This window comes from Trichechus manatus, unplaced genomic scaffold (assembly GCF_000243295.1).
Source record: "Trichechus manatus latirostris isolate Lorelei unplaced genomic scaffold, TriManLat1.0 scaffold00024, whole genome shotgun sequence".
Lineage (NCBI taxonomy): Eukaryota > Metazoa > Chordata > Mammalia > Sirenia > Trichechidae > Trichechus > Trichechus manatus.
In genome coordinates, this window is record NW_004443960.1 from 4,528,182 (window position 1) to 4,543,353 (window position 15,172).

Below are 15,172 nucleotides of genomic sequence, written 5' to 3' on the forward strand. Positions count from 1 at the left end.
CACGGTGTCAGGTGTAACGTCCCGTGGGTTTTAGGGCAGGGTAAAATGGGAAGAACCGCTGCCGCACACGATTTTCTCACTTCCCCAAAACATTTGAACACAAGTTATGAAGTATATACAACATCTTACTCAGATCTCTGGCTCACCCTTGTTAGCCTGTGTGCAGTGTTAGACCTAAGTATTCTATCTGGGTGTAACAGTTTCAGTAAACTTTGCCATGTCAGGGACTCAGAGTGTAAAGATGGAAGGAGATGAATCTGAGCATGGCATGTTTGAGCATGCAATTCTATAATTGCTCTCAGAATATCTGTTAAAAAAAAATTACTCCTTGTTCTTTTCAGTCCTAACGGTTTGCAGTCAATTGTTTTGTAGCTTCTAAATGCCTCATTAAATAAGTAAGGTCTGTCTGACAGTAACCAGTCAGTTTTTAGAGAACAGTCAAGCAATTCTCGGATGGGCTCCCCCTCCCACCACAGGCTGGGTTCTAGTTGGATAACTTATTATTTTGCTTTCTGGAGAAAGATGGGGGCAAATTTAGTGGAAATGAAGGGGCATGATGCGAAACAGCAATGGGATGTGATGCAAGAAACCCTCATTTTCTGGAGTCTCCCTAATGGACAGGCTGTTGGCAAGCTGTCCTCCTTCGGTTCTTGTTAAGTCTTGGTTATCTGCTTGGGCACGATGGAGATAGGGTTTGGAGTCCCATAGCCAAAGTGGGCTCACGGTGGACTTACTGGTTTGAAAATATAACATTCAAGGATGAAGTGGATACTTTAGTCGTTACCTGGCCATTCACCTATAACAGCATCAAGAAACTTTGGGAAATGGGATGGAAAGTGTGAAAATTACACATCATCCCACTGACCTAAACACGATTTTCAATTTGCATATTCCTTTCTAGCTTCTGTGTACATGTTTTTATGCGGTTGTAATTATAGTTGTGAATAATTGTTTCTTGCTCTTTTCGCTTAATAAATATTATTATAAAGCCCTCATCATTTTTGATGGTTGCATTAAAAAGAAGGCTTATTTTAGAGAGTTATTTAGTACCACCCAGTGGGTCCCCAGGTGCTCCTTTCCGACCAGGGCACTGCACTTTTGGGACTTCAGGCCTCCCACGCAATGTTCTTCCCAAATGTACACGAGTGCTCTCGACCCAGGCCCTTCTGAGAACCTGCTGGGAAAGAGAGTCTTCCCAGGAACAAAATGCACATGGACACAAAAATTGCATATAATTTCAAAAGCCATCCATGGATATTTGGATCCTTAAGAAGGAGCCCTGTCCTAGATCTTGAAATGGACGTTGCGTTTTTTAAAATTTAAATTAAACTCGATGTTGATAACTGTAAGATTAGCAGTGTTATGTGTTTCTCACTTTATTTTTCTTTCTTCTTTTTCTTTTTTTTCCATTTACTTTCTTCAATTTATAATAGTATTGGTTAGATTTTAAATCTTGGTCCTAGATGATACATGTAACATTTGCTGATACATTTCTTTTGCTGTCTAGAAAACCACCCTAAAACTTAGTAGCTTAAAACAGCGTTTTACTTCTGATTCCCTGGGTTGGCTGGGCAGTTTCTCTTCTGGTCTTACCTCGGCTTGCTCATGCGGCTGCATTCAGCTGGCAGGTTGGCTGGGTGCTGGGATGGCTGGGGTGGTGGGGCCTCTCTCTCCACTGGGCTTTCATCCTGGGCTGCTTCAGGGCATGGCGGTCTCAGGGCAACACTTTAAGAGCGCAAAGGTAGAAGCCACAAGGCCCTTATAAGGCCTAGCCTCGGAAGTTGGGTGTATGACATCATTTCCACCATGCTCTGTTGGTCAGAGTGAGTCAGAAGAGCAGCCCAGCTTCAAGGGTTGGGGAACTCGAGGCACCTCCCTACGGGGAGCACACGCGCCCGGCAGGGAGGAGTTGGCAGTCATGTTTTGCAGTCTACCCCAGCACGTACAAGGAATCTAATCTGATAATGTATCCATCCTTTAACAGAAAAACCCTTTGCTTGTAGAAATTAAAAATTAGATCTATCTTCTAACTGATGAGCTACTTTAAGCTTTAAAAAAACATGTTTAAAAACTTAAGTATGCTCAAGAGCCTCTCCAGGAAGGGCCCCTTGGTGGACACCTGTGGATGTTTCTCCTTTTCTTCTCACGTCAGTCCATTTTTCATTTCTTATCCCCTCATGTCATCCATTTGTACGGGTCCCAGGAATCCAGTGATTTGATTTCACGGCCTTGCCTTTGTCTCCTCTTCCTATGCATTTCTGGGGTCTTCAGTCTTGGTTGTTGGAACGCACAGGTACTGAGGAGGCTCAGGGGTTGTCTTGGTGTAATTGGCAGCCGCTCAGCTGGTCCACACAGATAGCCCAGGTCTGTTTGGCCCTCTCTAGTCAAGCACCGAGCCCTAGTGGCACAGTGGTTAAGAGCCAGGCTGCTAACCAAAAGGTTGGCAGTTCGAATCTACCAGCCGCTCCTTGGATACCTTATGGAGTAGTTCTGCCCTGTCCTGTAGGGTTGCTATGAGTCGCAGTCGACTCGACGGCAACAGGTTTGGGTTTCTTCAGTCAAGCATGAAATGGCAACGGCACTAAGAGACGAAAAGAAGCAGAGACCCTGGGTCACCCACCCCTCTGCTCTGCCTCCTCACTGCTTACCCTCTGTAGATTAGGACCCCCGGCACCCCAGAGTCACCCAGGAGAGGGGCTGGATCCAAAAAGAATAAGGTGGGGAAAAAAGCAACCCATCTGATCTTTTTTAAAAAAGAGAAGCTTGCCAGATTTGATTATGTTCAGCAAAAACAGGTACAGTATGTAAGGTTCTGAGCTAGGTGCTGAGAGGCTACGGGTGGCGTTTCTTATGATAAATGAAACAGCTCACTAAAAGGCTCTTGGGACTGTTGCACGTGGACATGATCAGGGTGTTTCATTTAACCTCGTTTCCTCCTCAGTTTAGGGCTGATCAGTTTATACAACTCCTGGAGCGAGGGTGTCTCTTCTTAGGGTTGAGGGACCTCACTTCCGGAAGGCTGTTAGATACGTATATATTTAATAATTTTAATTAGATTTCTTAACTGATTAGTTATCAGTTTAATTGACTAATTATCTTCAGTATAAAAACAGACCTTCAGAGTCTACTTAGTTCAAAAGGCTTTAGGAAAAAATAATCTTTTTAAAGATCATTAGAGCGGGAAGCTTCAGAAGTATTAGAGAAATGGCTAGTATCTAAAAATAAAATTTGATTCAAAACAAGCAGTGGATCGCTCTGACACACTGGGGCAGTTGAAATATGTGTTAAAGTGATTTGGTTGAATTGACACGAAGGTGCTTCTGGCCAAAGCAAAAGAGTGACTGGATTTTATTTTTACTCAAACTAAAGTCATAATTCCAGTGTGTTAAAACTGCCAAGGTGAAATTCTGATACTTCTGAAGGTAGAAGAAGTTAGCAGATGAATGGGTTAGAAGTCGTTACGCCATTCTCTTCCATTATCCTGTCTCTGGACCCTTCTCTAGCCAAGAGATCTTAACGAAGGTTGACTTTCGCACATCTTCTCCAAGTTATTTTTGGTTGGCTCGGTATTGAGCTCTTCTTCCTCTAGTTTGCATTCTTCCAGTGATGTCTGTCCATTTGCGTGTTCACTCATTGGCTCACTTAGCTGACACTAACTATCTATTCTGTAACGGGCAGCTGTGGGCAGTATATTGAGGAATAAGATCTGGTTCCTGTCCTCAGTGAGCTTATTAGTATGTGAGTGGATTGATAGACGTGCAGATGGCTGACTGAGGGCAGAGCAGAGAGAAATGAGCTCTGTGATATCTGGACAGCCAGACAGATGGTCAGATAGTCGATGGACAGCCAGACTTAGGAGGTAAGAGAAGCTGTTGGGGTATATAGGAGTCACACTGCAGGCAGTGGGTCAGCCAGCCTCATGGTGGATGGGTGAGTCATTGGGTGGTGGGAACCCCTGGCATGTCGGGGGAGGTGGGGATTGGAGTGGATGGCTGGGTCTAGATCCTGGAGAACCCTAAATTGCCATGTGAAGGAGTTTGGGTTCCGAAGAAGGGAGGGAAAGGATTTAGCAGGGATGGGAGCACAGTTATTGGAAGTGGGGAACACAGGAGGAAGAGCAGATGTGGGGAGAAACCAATGGATGTGGTTTTGGGCAAGCTGAGTTTGCAGAGCAGAGGGTTGCCCTTCATAGAAGTCCCTTAGGAGACTGGGAATTCTGGTCCAGAGTGTCAACCGAGATGGGGCCGTCAGGGAGGTGCGAAGAGAGCCCAGAGGAAGGCCAGTTGGGGAGAGGAGGCAGGGGGGCTAGCAGTGTCTGCATGGTCAGAGGGTTAGACAGGGTTTATCCTACCCCTCTCCACTGTCCCCCTAGAGCCCTTGGTTGCCATCATTGCTGTGTATTGAGTCTGATTTCAGAAATTTGATTTTGCCAAAAGCCGTGAGACCAGCGACTCCAGAGTTTAGGTCAGTCGTTCTCAGCCCTCTCTGCACGTCAGAGTCACTGGGGTCACTCAGGAAGAGTACTGATTGCTGGGCCTCATCCCCACAGATTCTGATGTCGTTTTTCTGGGGTGCGGGAAGTGCCCCAGGGGGTTCTCCCAAGTTGGAGATCCACTGGTGTAGGCCTCTGCAGGGCTTGCCTTCCTGACTTCTGCCTCGGTGCAGGGCCTCTGCTGTGCTGTGTCTACTTCAGGGATCTTCAAGCTTGCCATCCAGGGTGTGACCGTGATCTTGTGGAAAGCAAAAAAGACAGTACAGTAGGCTGCTGGAGTAGGTAGCAATACGTGTTAGTCATTCAAATGGTCTGGACGATGGAGAGTTTGTAGTATAGCATAAGCAGATGATGAGTTTTCAGAGAATTACAACGTCCTTCAATGCTACACGTCATTCCTTCCGCCCCCACCCCAGTGGAGAAAGGCCTTCAAATCTTGTAGGTTTGTTCAAACTCTTCATCATTTTTGTGCTGCGAATCGATGGAAATTCCAGTTCACAGTTTAGTTGATAGGGTGCTGGCTCGTGATACTCTAACCTTGTTTGATTTTCTTCTATGTGACTCGTTTTAAATCCCGGGAAGAACGTAGGCAGTTCATAGATGCTTCCACAGCATTTGGGAAGCGCTGGAGAACATTGACCACAGGCTAGCTGAATTGGATCGGGTCAGAGTAGGGAAGGCGGTGGTGAGGATTTTATCAGCAGAAGGTCTTCAGGGACCCATGGCTCTTGTGCCTGTGGGTGAGTGTGAGGGGGTGTGGGTGTAAGTGCACTAACAGATGTTACTGTCTGATGAACCAGGCTGCCAGAGCTGCTGACGGAGAGAGCAAGCAGAAGTTCTTCACCCATGATATCAATGACATCCTGTTAGAGTGAGTATCCTGTGTTTGCTTGCTTGCTTGTTTGTATCTGCTGTCCCTGTTCCCGGGGAGAATGGGAATCGGGATATAGACTGGGGGAGAGGAACAAATTGCGCTTCATAAAGATGACATTGACCACCAAAGGAGATGACACAATTATTGTTGGTCTATTTAAAAAATAAAAATAAAAAAAGCCCCAGTGGCGCAGTGGTTAAGCACTCAGCTGCTAACCGGAAGGTCTGCACTTTGAACCCACTAGCCACTCTGCGGAGAAAGACGTGGCCGTCTGCTTCCATAAAGATTTTCAGCATTGGAAACCCTATGGGGCAGTTCTACTCTGTTCTGTAAGGTCGCTATGAGTCAGAATTGGCTCAATGGCAGTGGGTTTGATTTTTTTTGGTACTAGGTCTTAGGTAGCGGGCATTATTACAACACTATATGTAATAGTCATGGCCCATTGGCAGATGAGTTCTTGGCAAGTAGGAGAAGAGAGAGAAGGTGTTGTTTGCCATCCCTTGAGAATCCAGAAAACTGAGCGACAGCTCGGTGCAGCCTCAGGGTCTGCTCCATCGGGTTCCGCCCCAGGCTCCTGGTCGTTCTCTTCTGCCCCTGTTACCAGTGCACGTCACCCTGTGCCACGTCTCCCGCACAGTCGAACCTCTGAGGCACCGTGCTGCCTGAACTAGATTAGAAGGCAAACACCAAGCCTGTAAACTCCAAGCCCAGTTCTTTGTGTCTGGCTTTCCTTTGTGCCTGGGCCACGGCTTTGCCAGCTGTTCCCCGAGTTGCATTATGTGGTCGAGGAAGCTTAATGCTCAAAAGCCGAGGATATGGCACATTTAAGAACGGTTGTCAAGACTTGGGCATATCCTAGCAAACTAATGGCCTTGCCTGGCGAGGATCTGTACTGGCCCCTGGGTCAGAAGGAAGAATGGGCTGCAGAGGGTACCTGAGGATTGGCCCAGATGAGAGCTTGGTGTTGACAAGGAACCTGCTGGAGCATGCCCAGTATGGAAGGCTTGTTCTGTGTAGATGGGGAAAGTGGAAGGGTGGGCATTCCCCTGAGCTCGTAATCATGGATCAGACTGGGAACTGGAAAAAAGGAGACGCTGCTGGAAAGTATTCCCCGTCAACCCCAAATAGCTTGTTAGTCTTCCTTTGGAAAGGTTTTATGGGTTTTATATTTAAAAATATAGTGTTTCAGGGCTTGTTCTCTTGCGCTCTGTTCTCCTTTGACATGGTCTTGTCTTTGACGTGGGAGCCCTCACCCACCTTACCTGGCCAAGGTCATGACCAGGGTCAGGAGTTCTTTTTGTTGGTCGCTGAAGGTCTGTTGCATTGGTCATGCAGTTATATATGTGACCAACAAGAAAGGCTTGACCTGCCTGTGGCGCCTACCCTCTTCCTCACGGCAGGATGACCTAATGGTGGGAGAAGCCGCAATGGGGTGCGGGCCGCCACTGACTGTGCTCTGTCCTCCAGCATAGAGGTGCAGACGCGGGAGCTGAGCAGCCAGATCCGCTCGGGAGTTTACGCCTATCTCGCGTCAGTGCTGCCCTGCAGCAAGGACACTCTGCTCAAACGCGCTCGGAAACTTCATCTCTGCGAGCAGGTGGGTGACTGGAGAGTGGGGTGCCTTGGCTTTGGGGGCCCCGCGGGGCGTGGCCGTGTCTTCGTAGATGCGCCGTCTGCTGTGGCACTGCCTCCTGTCGGTTGGTCTTGTGGCATGTCCCTAGTACGAGAAGTGGTGTAGGAATCCGACTTGTGGTGTGCGATGCTCTCTGCAGGGTGGGCGTCTGAAGGAGCCTCTCCAGAAGCTGAAGGAAGCCATCGGCAGGGCGATGCCAGAGCAGATGTCCAAGTACCAGGACGAATGCCAGGCGCACACACAAGCAAAGGTGGCTAAGTAAGTGCCCCGTCGCTCTTGTATGGCATTGTCCCCGTCTCTTCTCCCCGTGTGTCAGTGCTTGTCCGCACGTCCTCGTGAGGCTCTTGGCTCTTCTGCGGCATTTCCATCCTCTTATTTTTGAAGGCCCGGTTACAGGAGAGGGAGAAGCTTTCATGTGGCCTTAGGGTCCCACTCGATTCTTTTTGCCCTGTAGGTTGCTGGAAGAGGAGAAGGACAAGGAGCAGAGAGAAAGGGTTTGTTCAGATGAGGAAGAAGATGAAGAGAAGGGGGGCCGACGGATAATGGGACCCCGGAAGAAATTCCAATGGAATGATGAAATCAGGTGTGCCCAAAGTGGGACCTTGCCTCATTGGAGAGTTTGTAGGGCCAGTGTCTGAGTATGTCCCCGTATTTCTAATGAAGGTTAGAGTCATTTACTTTTAGTGGGGCTGCTGAAGGCAAGTGATTGAAACCTGCAGAAAGCCTTCGGGGTAGCTGGAAGTTTCTGATGTCTGCCCCTCCTCAGGGAGCTGCTCTGCCAAGTGGTGAAGATGAAGCTGGAGAGCTATGATCCAGAGAGGAACAACAAGGCCCAGTCTTGGGAGGACTACGTGAAGGCATTCCTGGATGCTGAGGTCAAACCTCTGTGGCCCAAAGGCTGGATGCAGGCCAGGTGAGGGCCGGCGAGTAGCTGTACCAGGTTGGGGTGGATGTGACGTGAGGTGGAGCCTTCACGTACTCAAGGAGTGTGTGAATGCTGCTCCTGTGCCGGGCCAGCAGGGTCCCACCTGCCAGGATATCATTGTTTGACGAGACGCAAGGCCCTACTCATGGGGAGTCATCGACTGACGAGACTCCCATCTCACCTGTGTACTGACAGCTATGAAGAGGTCCTGTTCTCTAGAAGAAGGGAGAGTGTCTGTGGGTTTGGTTTCTGTCGTTGTTTGTCAGACTCACTGCATACTCTTCCCATCTCAGGCCACAGTTTCCTGTTTAGAGAGAATGGCTCCTACTAGGGGGTTTGTTTTGGGAACATCTTACTGTTCTGACCGGGGCTCCTTTGTATCCTGTCACTTCCTGTGGATGGAATATGTCTGCAGTACACAGGACGCAGACAGTTGGAGCTAGTTGTCCTGATGAGGTCTGATTCATCCATGGTTTGGACAAATCACAGAGCCTTTCCTGGGCTCAGTGCCCAATCTTAAGATGGTACTGTTCGTCCCTCCGAAAGGTGGGAAAAGACGCTGTGGGTCACTCCATGTTTTTCTCTTGGAAGGGATGAGAATAGACAATTGAGAAAAGCACCATTGCCTTTACCCACTGCCGAACTCATTGCCATCGAGTCGATTCCAACTCCTAGCAACCCCATAGGACAAAGTAGAGCTGTCCCATAGGGTTTCCAAAGCTGTGATCTTTTTTTTTTTTTTTTTTTAATTGTACTTCAGGTGAAGGCTTACAGAACAAATAGTTTCTCATGAAACAGAAGTACACATGTTGTTTTATGACACTGGTCAACAACCCCACAACATATCAACCCTCTAACTTCTCAACCTCTTTTTTTTTGGTGAAAATACACATAGCCAAAGATACATAATTTTCAAAAATTTCTACGTGCACAGTTCAGTGACATTGACTACGCTCTTCCAATTGTGCTGTTATTCTCACTTAAGATGAAGGCTTACAAAATAAAATAGTTTCTCATTTAACAGTTACTACAAATGTTGCCCTACAACAATGGTTAACAATCTCACAACGCATCAACAATATCGTTACTCAACCTTGGGTTCCCTGTCACCAATTTCCTTGTCCCCTTCTGCCTTCTGGCCCTCGTCACTGGACTCCTGTACCTCGTTAGTCTCACTTGGTTTTACGGGGCTGTCCACTCCCAGGCTGAACAGTGAACCTCGGAGGTGACTTCACCACTGAGCTAAAAGGGTGTCTGGGGGCTCCAAAGCTGTAATCTTTACAGAAGCAGACTGCCATAGCTTTCTCCCACGGAGCGCTTGGTGGGTTCGAATGTTGACCTTTCACTTGGCCACTGAGCGTGTTTACCACTGCGCCACCAGGGCTCCTTCTGTTTCCTTTGGGAGGGGAATCGCTGTGATAAGCTCGGGGGCAAAGCACGGCTTTCTTGGTAGAGACTGGACTCTTGGCTTTTGGGAAGCCAGTACAGCTGCAGGAGACCTTCTTAGCGGTAAGCGGCTGGCTTGTTAGGTGGCATGCAGTGAGTGAGTGACATCCACTGAGTGGTAGTGGTGCCAGGGGTGGAAGAGCTCTAGAGGCCAAGTCCCTGCTTCCAGGGGGCGTGTGCGAACTGCCGTGTTCTCTGCTTCTTTCAGGACCCTGTTCAAGGAGAGCCGGCGCGGCCACGGGCACCTGACGTCAATCCTGTGAGTGTCTTGGGGTTTTCACTTCTTGGGACTGCTCGTTTTTATCTCCTTGCGTGAACGTTCTCTAAACTTTTTCTGTGTCCTTCCTTTGAACAGGGCCAAGAAGAAAGTCATGGCCCCTGCTAAAGTCAAGGTGAAGGTGAGTCAGCCTACGCGGCCCCGTGGTGCTCGCTCTCAGCTCTCTCCCCTCACGCCCAGGAAACCTCATGTGTGTCTGAGGACAGCTTCTTGGGATGGCCCTCGGAGGCTGTCCAGGAGGCAGCCCGGCCCGCTGGGGGCCTGGGGCTGGCAGGGCAGAGACCTGGGTCTCGGACCTACCGCTGTCCCCTCAACACAGCTCCCGGGTGGTGGTGGGGAGGAAGTGAGGTCTTCGTGACAGCCCTGTGAGAACGGGCGCCTCCTGCAGATGTGAAGGCATCATGCTGGGATTTTTTTATGGGAGAAAGCCTGGAGCTGCGTGGGAAGAAAAGGTGGCTGTGTTGAGTTTACCTGGCAGGACGAGAGGGAAGTAGGTGGCTGGAGAAGAAATAGCGCCCAAAAAGGCCATCTTAGTGTTGATAAACCTCTCAGGGGAGTAACAACTGCTATTTCACCGATGCTTTTACCAGTTCCTCGGCCTTGGTATTGCCCCAGGTTACACCTGCACAGTCCGTGAGGGTAATATGGGCAAAACACTTACTTGTAGTGTCTGCCGAGCCTCAGCAATGTCTCAGACACTGCCTGAAGACACCGCATTGAGCATGGGGCACGCGGGGGCCCCAGAAAGACTCGGTTCCTGCTCTCTGGGAAGGACTTTCCTTTTGAACCCAGGCTGAGGAGACAGGTGCAGGTAGAAAGCGAGGAGAAAAAGAAAGGTCATGTCAGGCCCCACGTGGTTTTCCGTTGGCAGCTAGCAGCTCGCCGAGGTAGCGCGAATGCCAGTGGGCAGGGCGTCTCTGCTCCAGTCTCGTGGGTGCGTGTGTACTCAGGGACGAACGCTGCTCCAGTGACCTGGCCCCTGCCAGCGGCCACGTAACACAGGGTTGTTACTGGCAGCATTTTATGGTTATAGCAGGCATGGTGCTCACCTTCCTCCTTCCCTGGTTTTGTAATCGTGTGGGAAGGCCTACTTCTCTGGACCTCACAACGGGGCTAGCGTCGGCACCTTTGGACATCTCTAAATGTCAGCGTTTCTGCTTCCCTCTAGGAATCTTCTGCTAAGCTTGATAGAAAGGTCTCCGTCCCATCAGGCCAGATTGGCGGCCCTGTCACTTTGCCTTCTGAACATCAGGGAGGAGGCCTGAGCGTTGGGGCCACGGACAGGGAGCTCTCCTCGCAGGCATCCGGCAGCCTGGGGAACCCCACGCCCATCAACCTGGAGGACTCACTGGATGAAGACTTACTCCGTAATTCCGCCTCCTCACTGGAAGCTGTGTCCAAGGAGCTGGCTGCACTGAACAGCAGAGCCGGTGGGAGCTCCGAGTTCGCACTGTCTGCACCCTCGAAAGCGCCTGCAGAAAAGGTTGTGGGTGTCTTATGTGCGGACGACAAAAGGAACTTTGCGAAACCCAGCCCTTCCGCTCCACCACCCTCTAGCTCGCTGCAGTCGCCCCTCAATTTTCTGGCTGAACAGGCTCTGGCACTGGGGCAGTCCTCTCAGGAGAAAAAACCAGAGAGTTCTGGCTACAAAGAGCTGTCGTGCCAGGCTCCCCTCAGCAAGAGCCTGCAGGAAGCACACCAGCCCAAAGCAAAGCAGCACAGCTTGCCACGGACATCCCACGGCCCCCAGGCGGCAGCGCCAGTGCCCAGCCCCCAGGTGAAAGTCTTTCACGCAGGCACGCAACAGCAGAAAAACTTCACCCCGCCAGCTCCCTTTGTCAACAAGCTCCAAGGCCCGAAGGCGTCCTCCCCACAGTGTCATCGCTCCCTCCTCCAGCTGGTGAAGACGGCCACCAAGGGGCAGAGCTTCCATTCCTCCACGGCGACTGCCTCCGGAGGGGCTCCGGCCTCCAACAGCAGCCCTCACAAGAACCCAGCCTCATCCTCCGCTTCCCTGAGCCACGCAGCGAAACAGCATTCAGCCAGCTCGTCGGGGCCCCTGAGCCACGCAGCAAAACAGCACTCGGCCAGCTCGTCAGGGCCCTCGTACAAGAGCAACCCCTTCGCTGGCTCCATTTCCAAACACGCGCCGCCTTCCAGCAGCTGTGCCGCTGGAGGAGCGCCAGGCCAGGGCTCTTCTTCCGGGAACTTGCTCCCAGGTGTACAGCCTCCCTCCACGGGACAGTCCGCCAGCCGACCGGTCCCCAGCTCAGCCGCAAAGAAACCTCCTGTCTCCCAGAAGCTGACCCTGGTGGCCCCGCCGGGTGGTCCAAACGGAGACTCGAGTGGTGGGACCCAGGGCGTGGCAAAATTACTGACCTCCTCCCTGAAGCCCACCGTGGTCAGTAGTGTGACATCGTCTACCTCCTTGCCAGTGAGTACCCCGCGGGGCAGTGCCCTTCGTGTGTCTCGGGGACTGGGCCACTGCCTTGCCCTGACAGGAGAATGAAGGTCAGGTGGGGTCCCTGTGCTCAGAAATGTGTTACAGGGCCTCCCTCTCCTGGGAGCAGGAATCCCGGGAGACCCTGAGGCTTCTCCAAGAGTGAAGAGCGAGTGAGAGGACTAGTCGGCACCCGTATCTGTGGGGAGAACGTGGGCCTCAGAGGCATAGCAGGAGCCACAGAGCTTCCCTCCCGGAACCTCCGCCCTTCCCCTCTCCAACAAGGGATCTTAGCTACATGGGAATACCCCCACCTCCTGAGGGTGATCCTCTTGATTGGGTTTGGAAGGAACCTGCAGCAAGCAGGTCAAACAAGGGTGATTTGGCCGAGTCCAGCCATCCCGCAGTCTTCCCTGAAGAGAGGGGAGAGGGCGTTTGTTTTTCTTCTTTCTTTTTCCCATACGTAAAACAGCTGTGTGGTTGAAAGACAAAACTCTAGAAAAGTATGTTCAGAGAAGGCTCGCTTCCCTCACTCTGTTCTCCCCCCACCCATGAAGTAGCTGTTTTCATTAGTTTATTTTGCATTTAGTATATTTTCTCGGTTTATTTTTGCTGTCTGTGTTTAAAAACAAAGGTTAATAAATACATACAAATATATGTATGCGTGCTTGTGCATATGTAAGTGCATACATGCATGTATTTATACACATGGACATAAACACGTTTGTGGAGATTTGTAAGGAGCCTTGGTGGCACAGTGGTTAAGTGCTTGGCTGCTAACTGAAAGGTCAGAGGTTCAAACCCACCAGCTGCTCCGTGGGAGAACGATGTAGCATTCTGCTTCCGTAAAGATTACCGCCTTGGAAACCCTACAGGGCAGTTCTACTCCGTCCTATAGGGTGCTGTGAGTCAGAATCAATTTGATGGCAACAGCTTTTTTCTTTTTTTGGTGCATATAGTCTTCCCTTTCTTTCATACACAAAGGAGGCATATTTAATACCGATTTCTAAAACACACGCTGTATCCTGGAGGCCCTTCCATGTCAGTTCAGAGCCCTTCCTCCCTCCCTCTCTCCTCGGTGGCTGCAGGGCAGGAGGGCCTGTGGTAAGAGGCACTGGATGCCTGTGCGCGTGTCCCCAACCTGCGTGGTCCTGGGTGTGGTTGTGCATGAGCCACGTGTGGGCCGAGGGTTCTGACCCTTTGCTGTGCTTTCTCCCCAGAAAGGAACCAGTGGGGCCGTGCTGCTGACCAGCACCTCGCCCTTAAGCCTGCTGTCTCCATCCTACAAGTCCAGCAGCCCCAAGCTGCCCGGGGCCATGACCTCGAACTCCCTGGGCATCATCGGGCCTGTCCCCTTTCCTGTCCATGTGCTCTCCTTCCCTGCTGACTCTGCTGCCAAGGCAGGGGTCTCCAAGGACGCCATTGTCACAGGTCCTGCCCCTAGCACCTTCCACCACGGCCTCAGCCACAGTAAGTGCCCCGTCCTTCCCCTGACCGCGGTGAGCTGCGGCCCCCGGCCAGCTCGTCTCCGCCGTGTGCTGTGGCTCATGTTTGTGTGTCTGGTGTGTGGCCACGGGGACGTTTTCTGGGGGCTGCGCCGAGTCCCCGCCCCTGTGGGGTTCTCACCCAGAACTGGTCCCGGAAGCTGCCCTCTGTTCCGTCTTCACTGTGTGTGTTTTGTTCTCTCTCCCCCTCCTCTCTCTGTTTTCTCACAGGTCTTCTGGCTGGCTTGCACTCCAGCCCGCACCCCGCAGCGCCCCTCCCACACGCTGCCTTGTCCACCCATATCCCGCAGAGCCTGCCAGGTAATGGTCGATGGCCCGCCTGTCCCGTGCACTGTGCGTCACCACCCCCCATGCTTGTCTGTGCCAGATGTTGCAGTGTCTTCGCCTCGTTGTCACTGTGTTGTCCTCTTGGCTTGGCCTTGGAGGCTGTGGCTCTGTGGGTACGCATAGAGAATGACAGCAGGGCTCTGCCACTCTGACTTTTCCCCTGGTCCCCACCCTGGAACCACCATTGGGCCAGGCTCGTTTCTTAGACTGTCACCCTGTATGACCATAGGCTGTTGTCACAGAGGAAGTCGTGGTGGCCTGGGTAGGAGGCAGAGGAGCTCCCAGCCCTGAACTCAGATATTCCTCTTTATTTCAGTTAAACCAGAATAGAAGGGCCACGGTGCGTCTCCCCAGGGGCCAGCTGGGGCACTACGAGGCCTTTAAATGGAAGTTGCTCGGCCTGCCGCAAGGCCTCTGAGCTGCGTTTAAATAAGAGGGAAAGTCCAGACAGCAGAGGGAGATGACGGGGCGCCTTCAGGAGAGCACCTTAAGTTCTGACATTGGACAGGTCCAAGGGGCAGCTTCAGGTTCAGTTCAGCTGTAAAACCTCTGTCCACACAGGGACTGAGCGCGGCAGGGCCGTGGCTGGCACTCCGTCTTCTCCTGCCTTTCCTCCCTGTGGCACAGTGGCCTTGAGAAATCAGGAGCCTCTCAGAGCCCTGGGCTCTCAGACATGGAGGGAGCACGTGAGAGGACGGCCCAGCTGGCTCCCCTGTGTGAAGCAATTGGCCTGCCGGGCTGCGAGCCCTGGTGCTCTCCCACGCCACGTGCAGGGCTGGTGCTCAACCTCCTGGTGTTTGGTTATGACCTCCTGTTCTTCTTACTTCCCTGGACCTGCTCCAGAAACGAGCAGAGGGGCTATAGTGGTCAGGGCAGGCCCACTCTTGAGGAAGTGGGTCCCCAGGTAACGCTGGTGGGCTTGTGGCACCAGGGAGATGAGAGATGAGAAACCCCGGGCCCGAGTGTGTGGTAGTGGCCCTAAGCGCTCAGCCCCTGACTCTCCCGAGTCTTTCCGTGCCTCTCCTATGACGTGGGCTCCTCGGGAGCCGTGTTGTGGGGGTGACGTTCGGCCTGCTGCCGGGCAGGAGTCTCCCAGGTGGAGGTTCTGCCTTGCCGGAGAAAAAGTAACATGCAGTGGGCTGACTCCACACCCTGGGGCCACCCCTATAGTTCAGAGTCTAATTGAGGGAACGACAGAGCCTCCTAGGTGGGCGCTGGTGGTGTTTTAGACATTGCGAAGCCTCTGCGTGGTT

At 51.7% G+C, this 15,172-nt stretch overlaps 1 protein-coding gene across 3 annotated transcripts in view; it reads left to right on the forward strand.

Annotated features, from left to right (window-relative positions):
• UBN1 (ubinuclein 1) overlaps positions 1 to 15,172 on the forward strand; it is a 28,717-nt gene that overhangs the window by 10,573 nt on the left and 2,972 nt on the right. For 2 of the 3 annotated variants that reach the window (XM_023728449.1, XM_004373229.2), the window contains 10 exons: positions 5,293 to 5,363; positions 6,834 to 6,963; positions 7,139 to 7,257; positions 7,454 to 7,582; positions 7,766 to 7,912; positions 9,579 to 9,629; positions 9,726 to 9,768; positions 10,816 to 12,081; positions 13,308 to 13,557; positions 13,803 to 13,892. In XM_023728449.1, coding sequence (XP_023584217.1) covers positions 5,293 to 5,363; positions 6,834 to 6,963; positions 7,139 to 7,257; positions 7,454 to 7,582; positions 7,766 to 7,912; positions 9,579 to 9,629; positions 9,726 to 9,768; positions 10,816 to 12,081; positions 13,308 to 13,557; positions 13,803 to 13,892 — 2,296 coding nt within the window. The remainder of the gene's footprint in view (positions 1 to 5,292; positions 5,364 to 6,833; positions 6,964 to 7,138; positions 7,258 to 7,453; positions 7,583 to 7,765; positions 7,913 to 9,578; positions 9,630 to 9,725; positions 9,769 to 10,815; positions 12,082 to 13,307; positions 13,558 to 13,802; positions 13,893 to 15,172) is intronic. The other variant, XM_012554645.2, reaches the window with a different exon arrangement.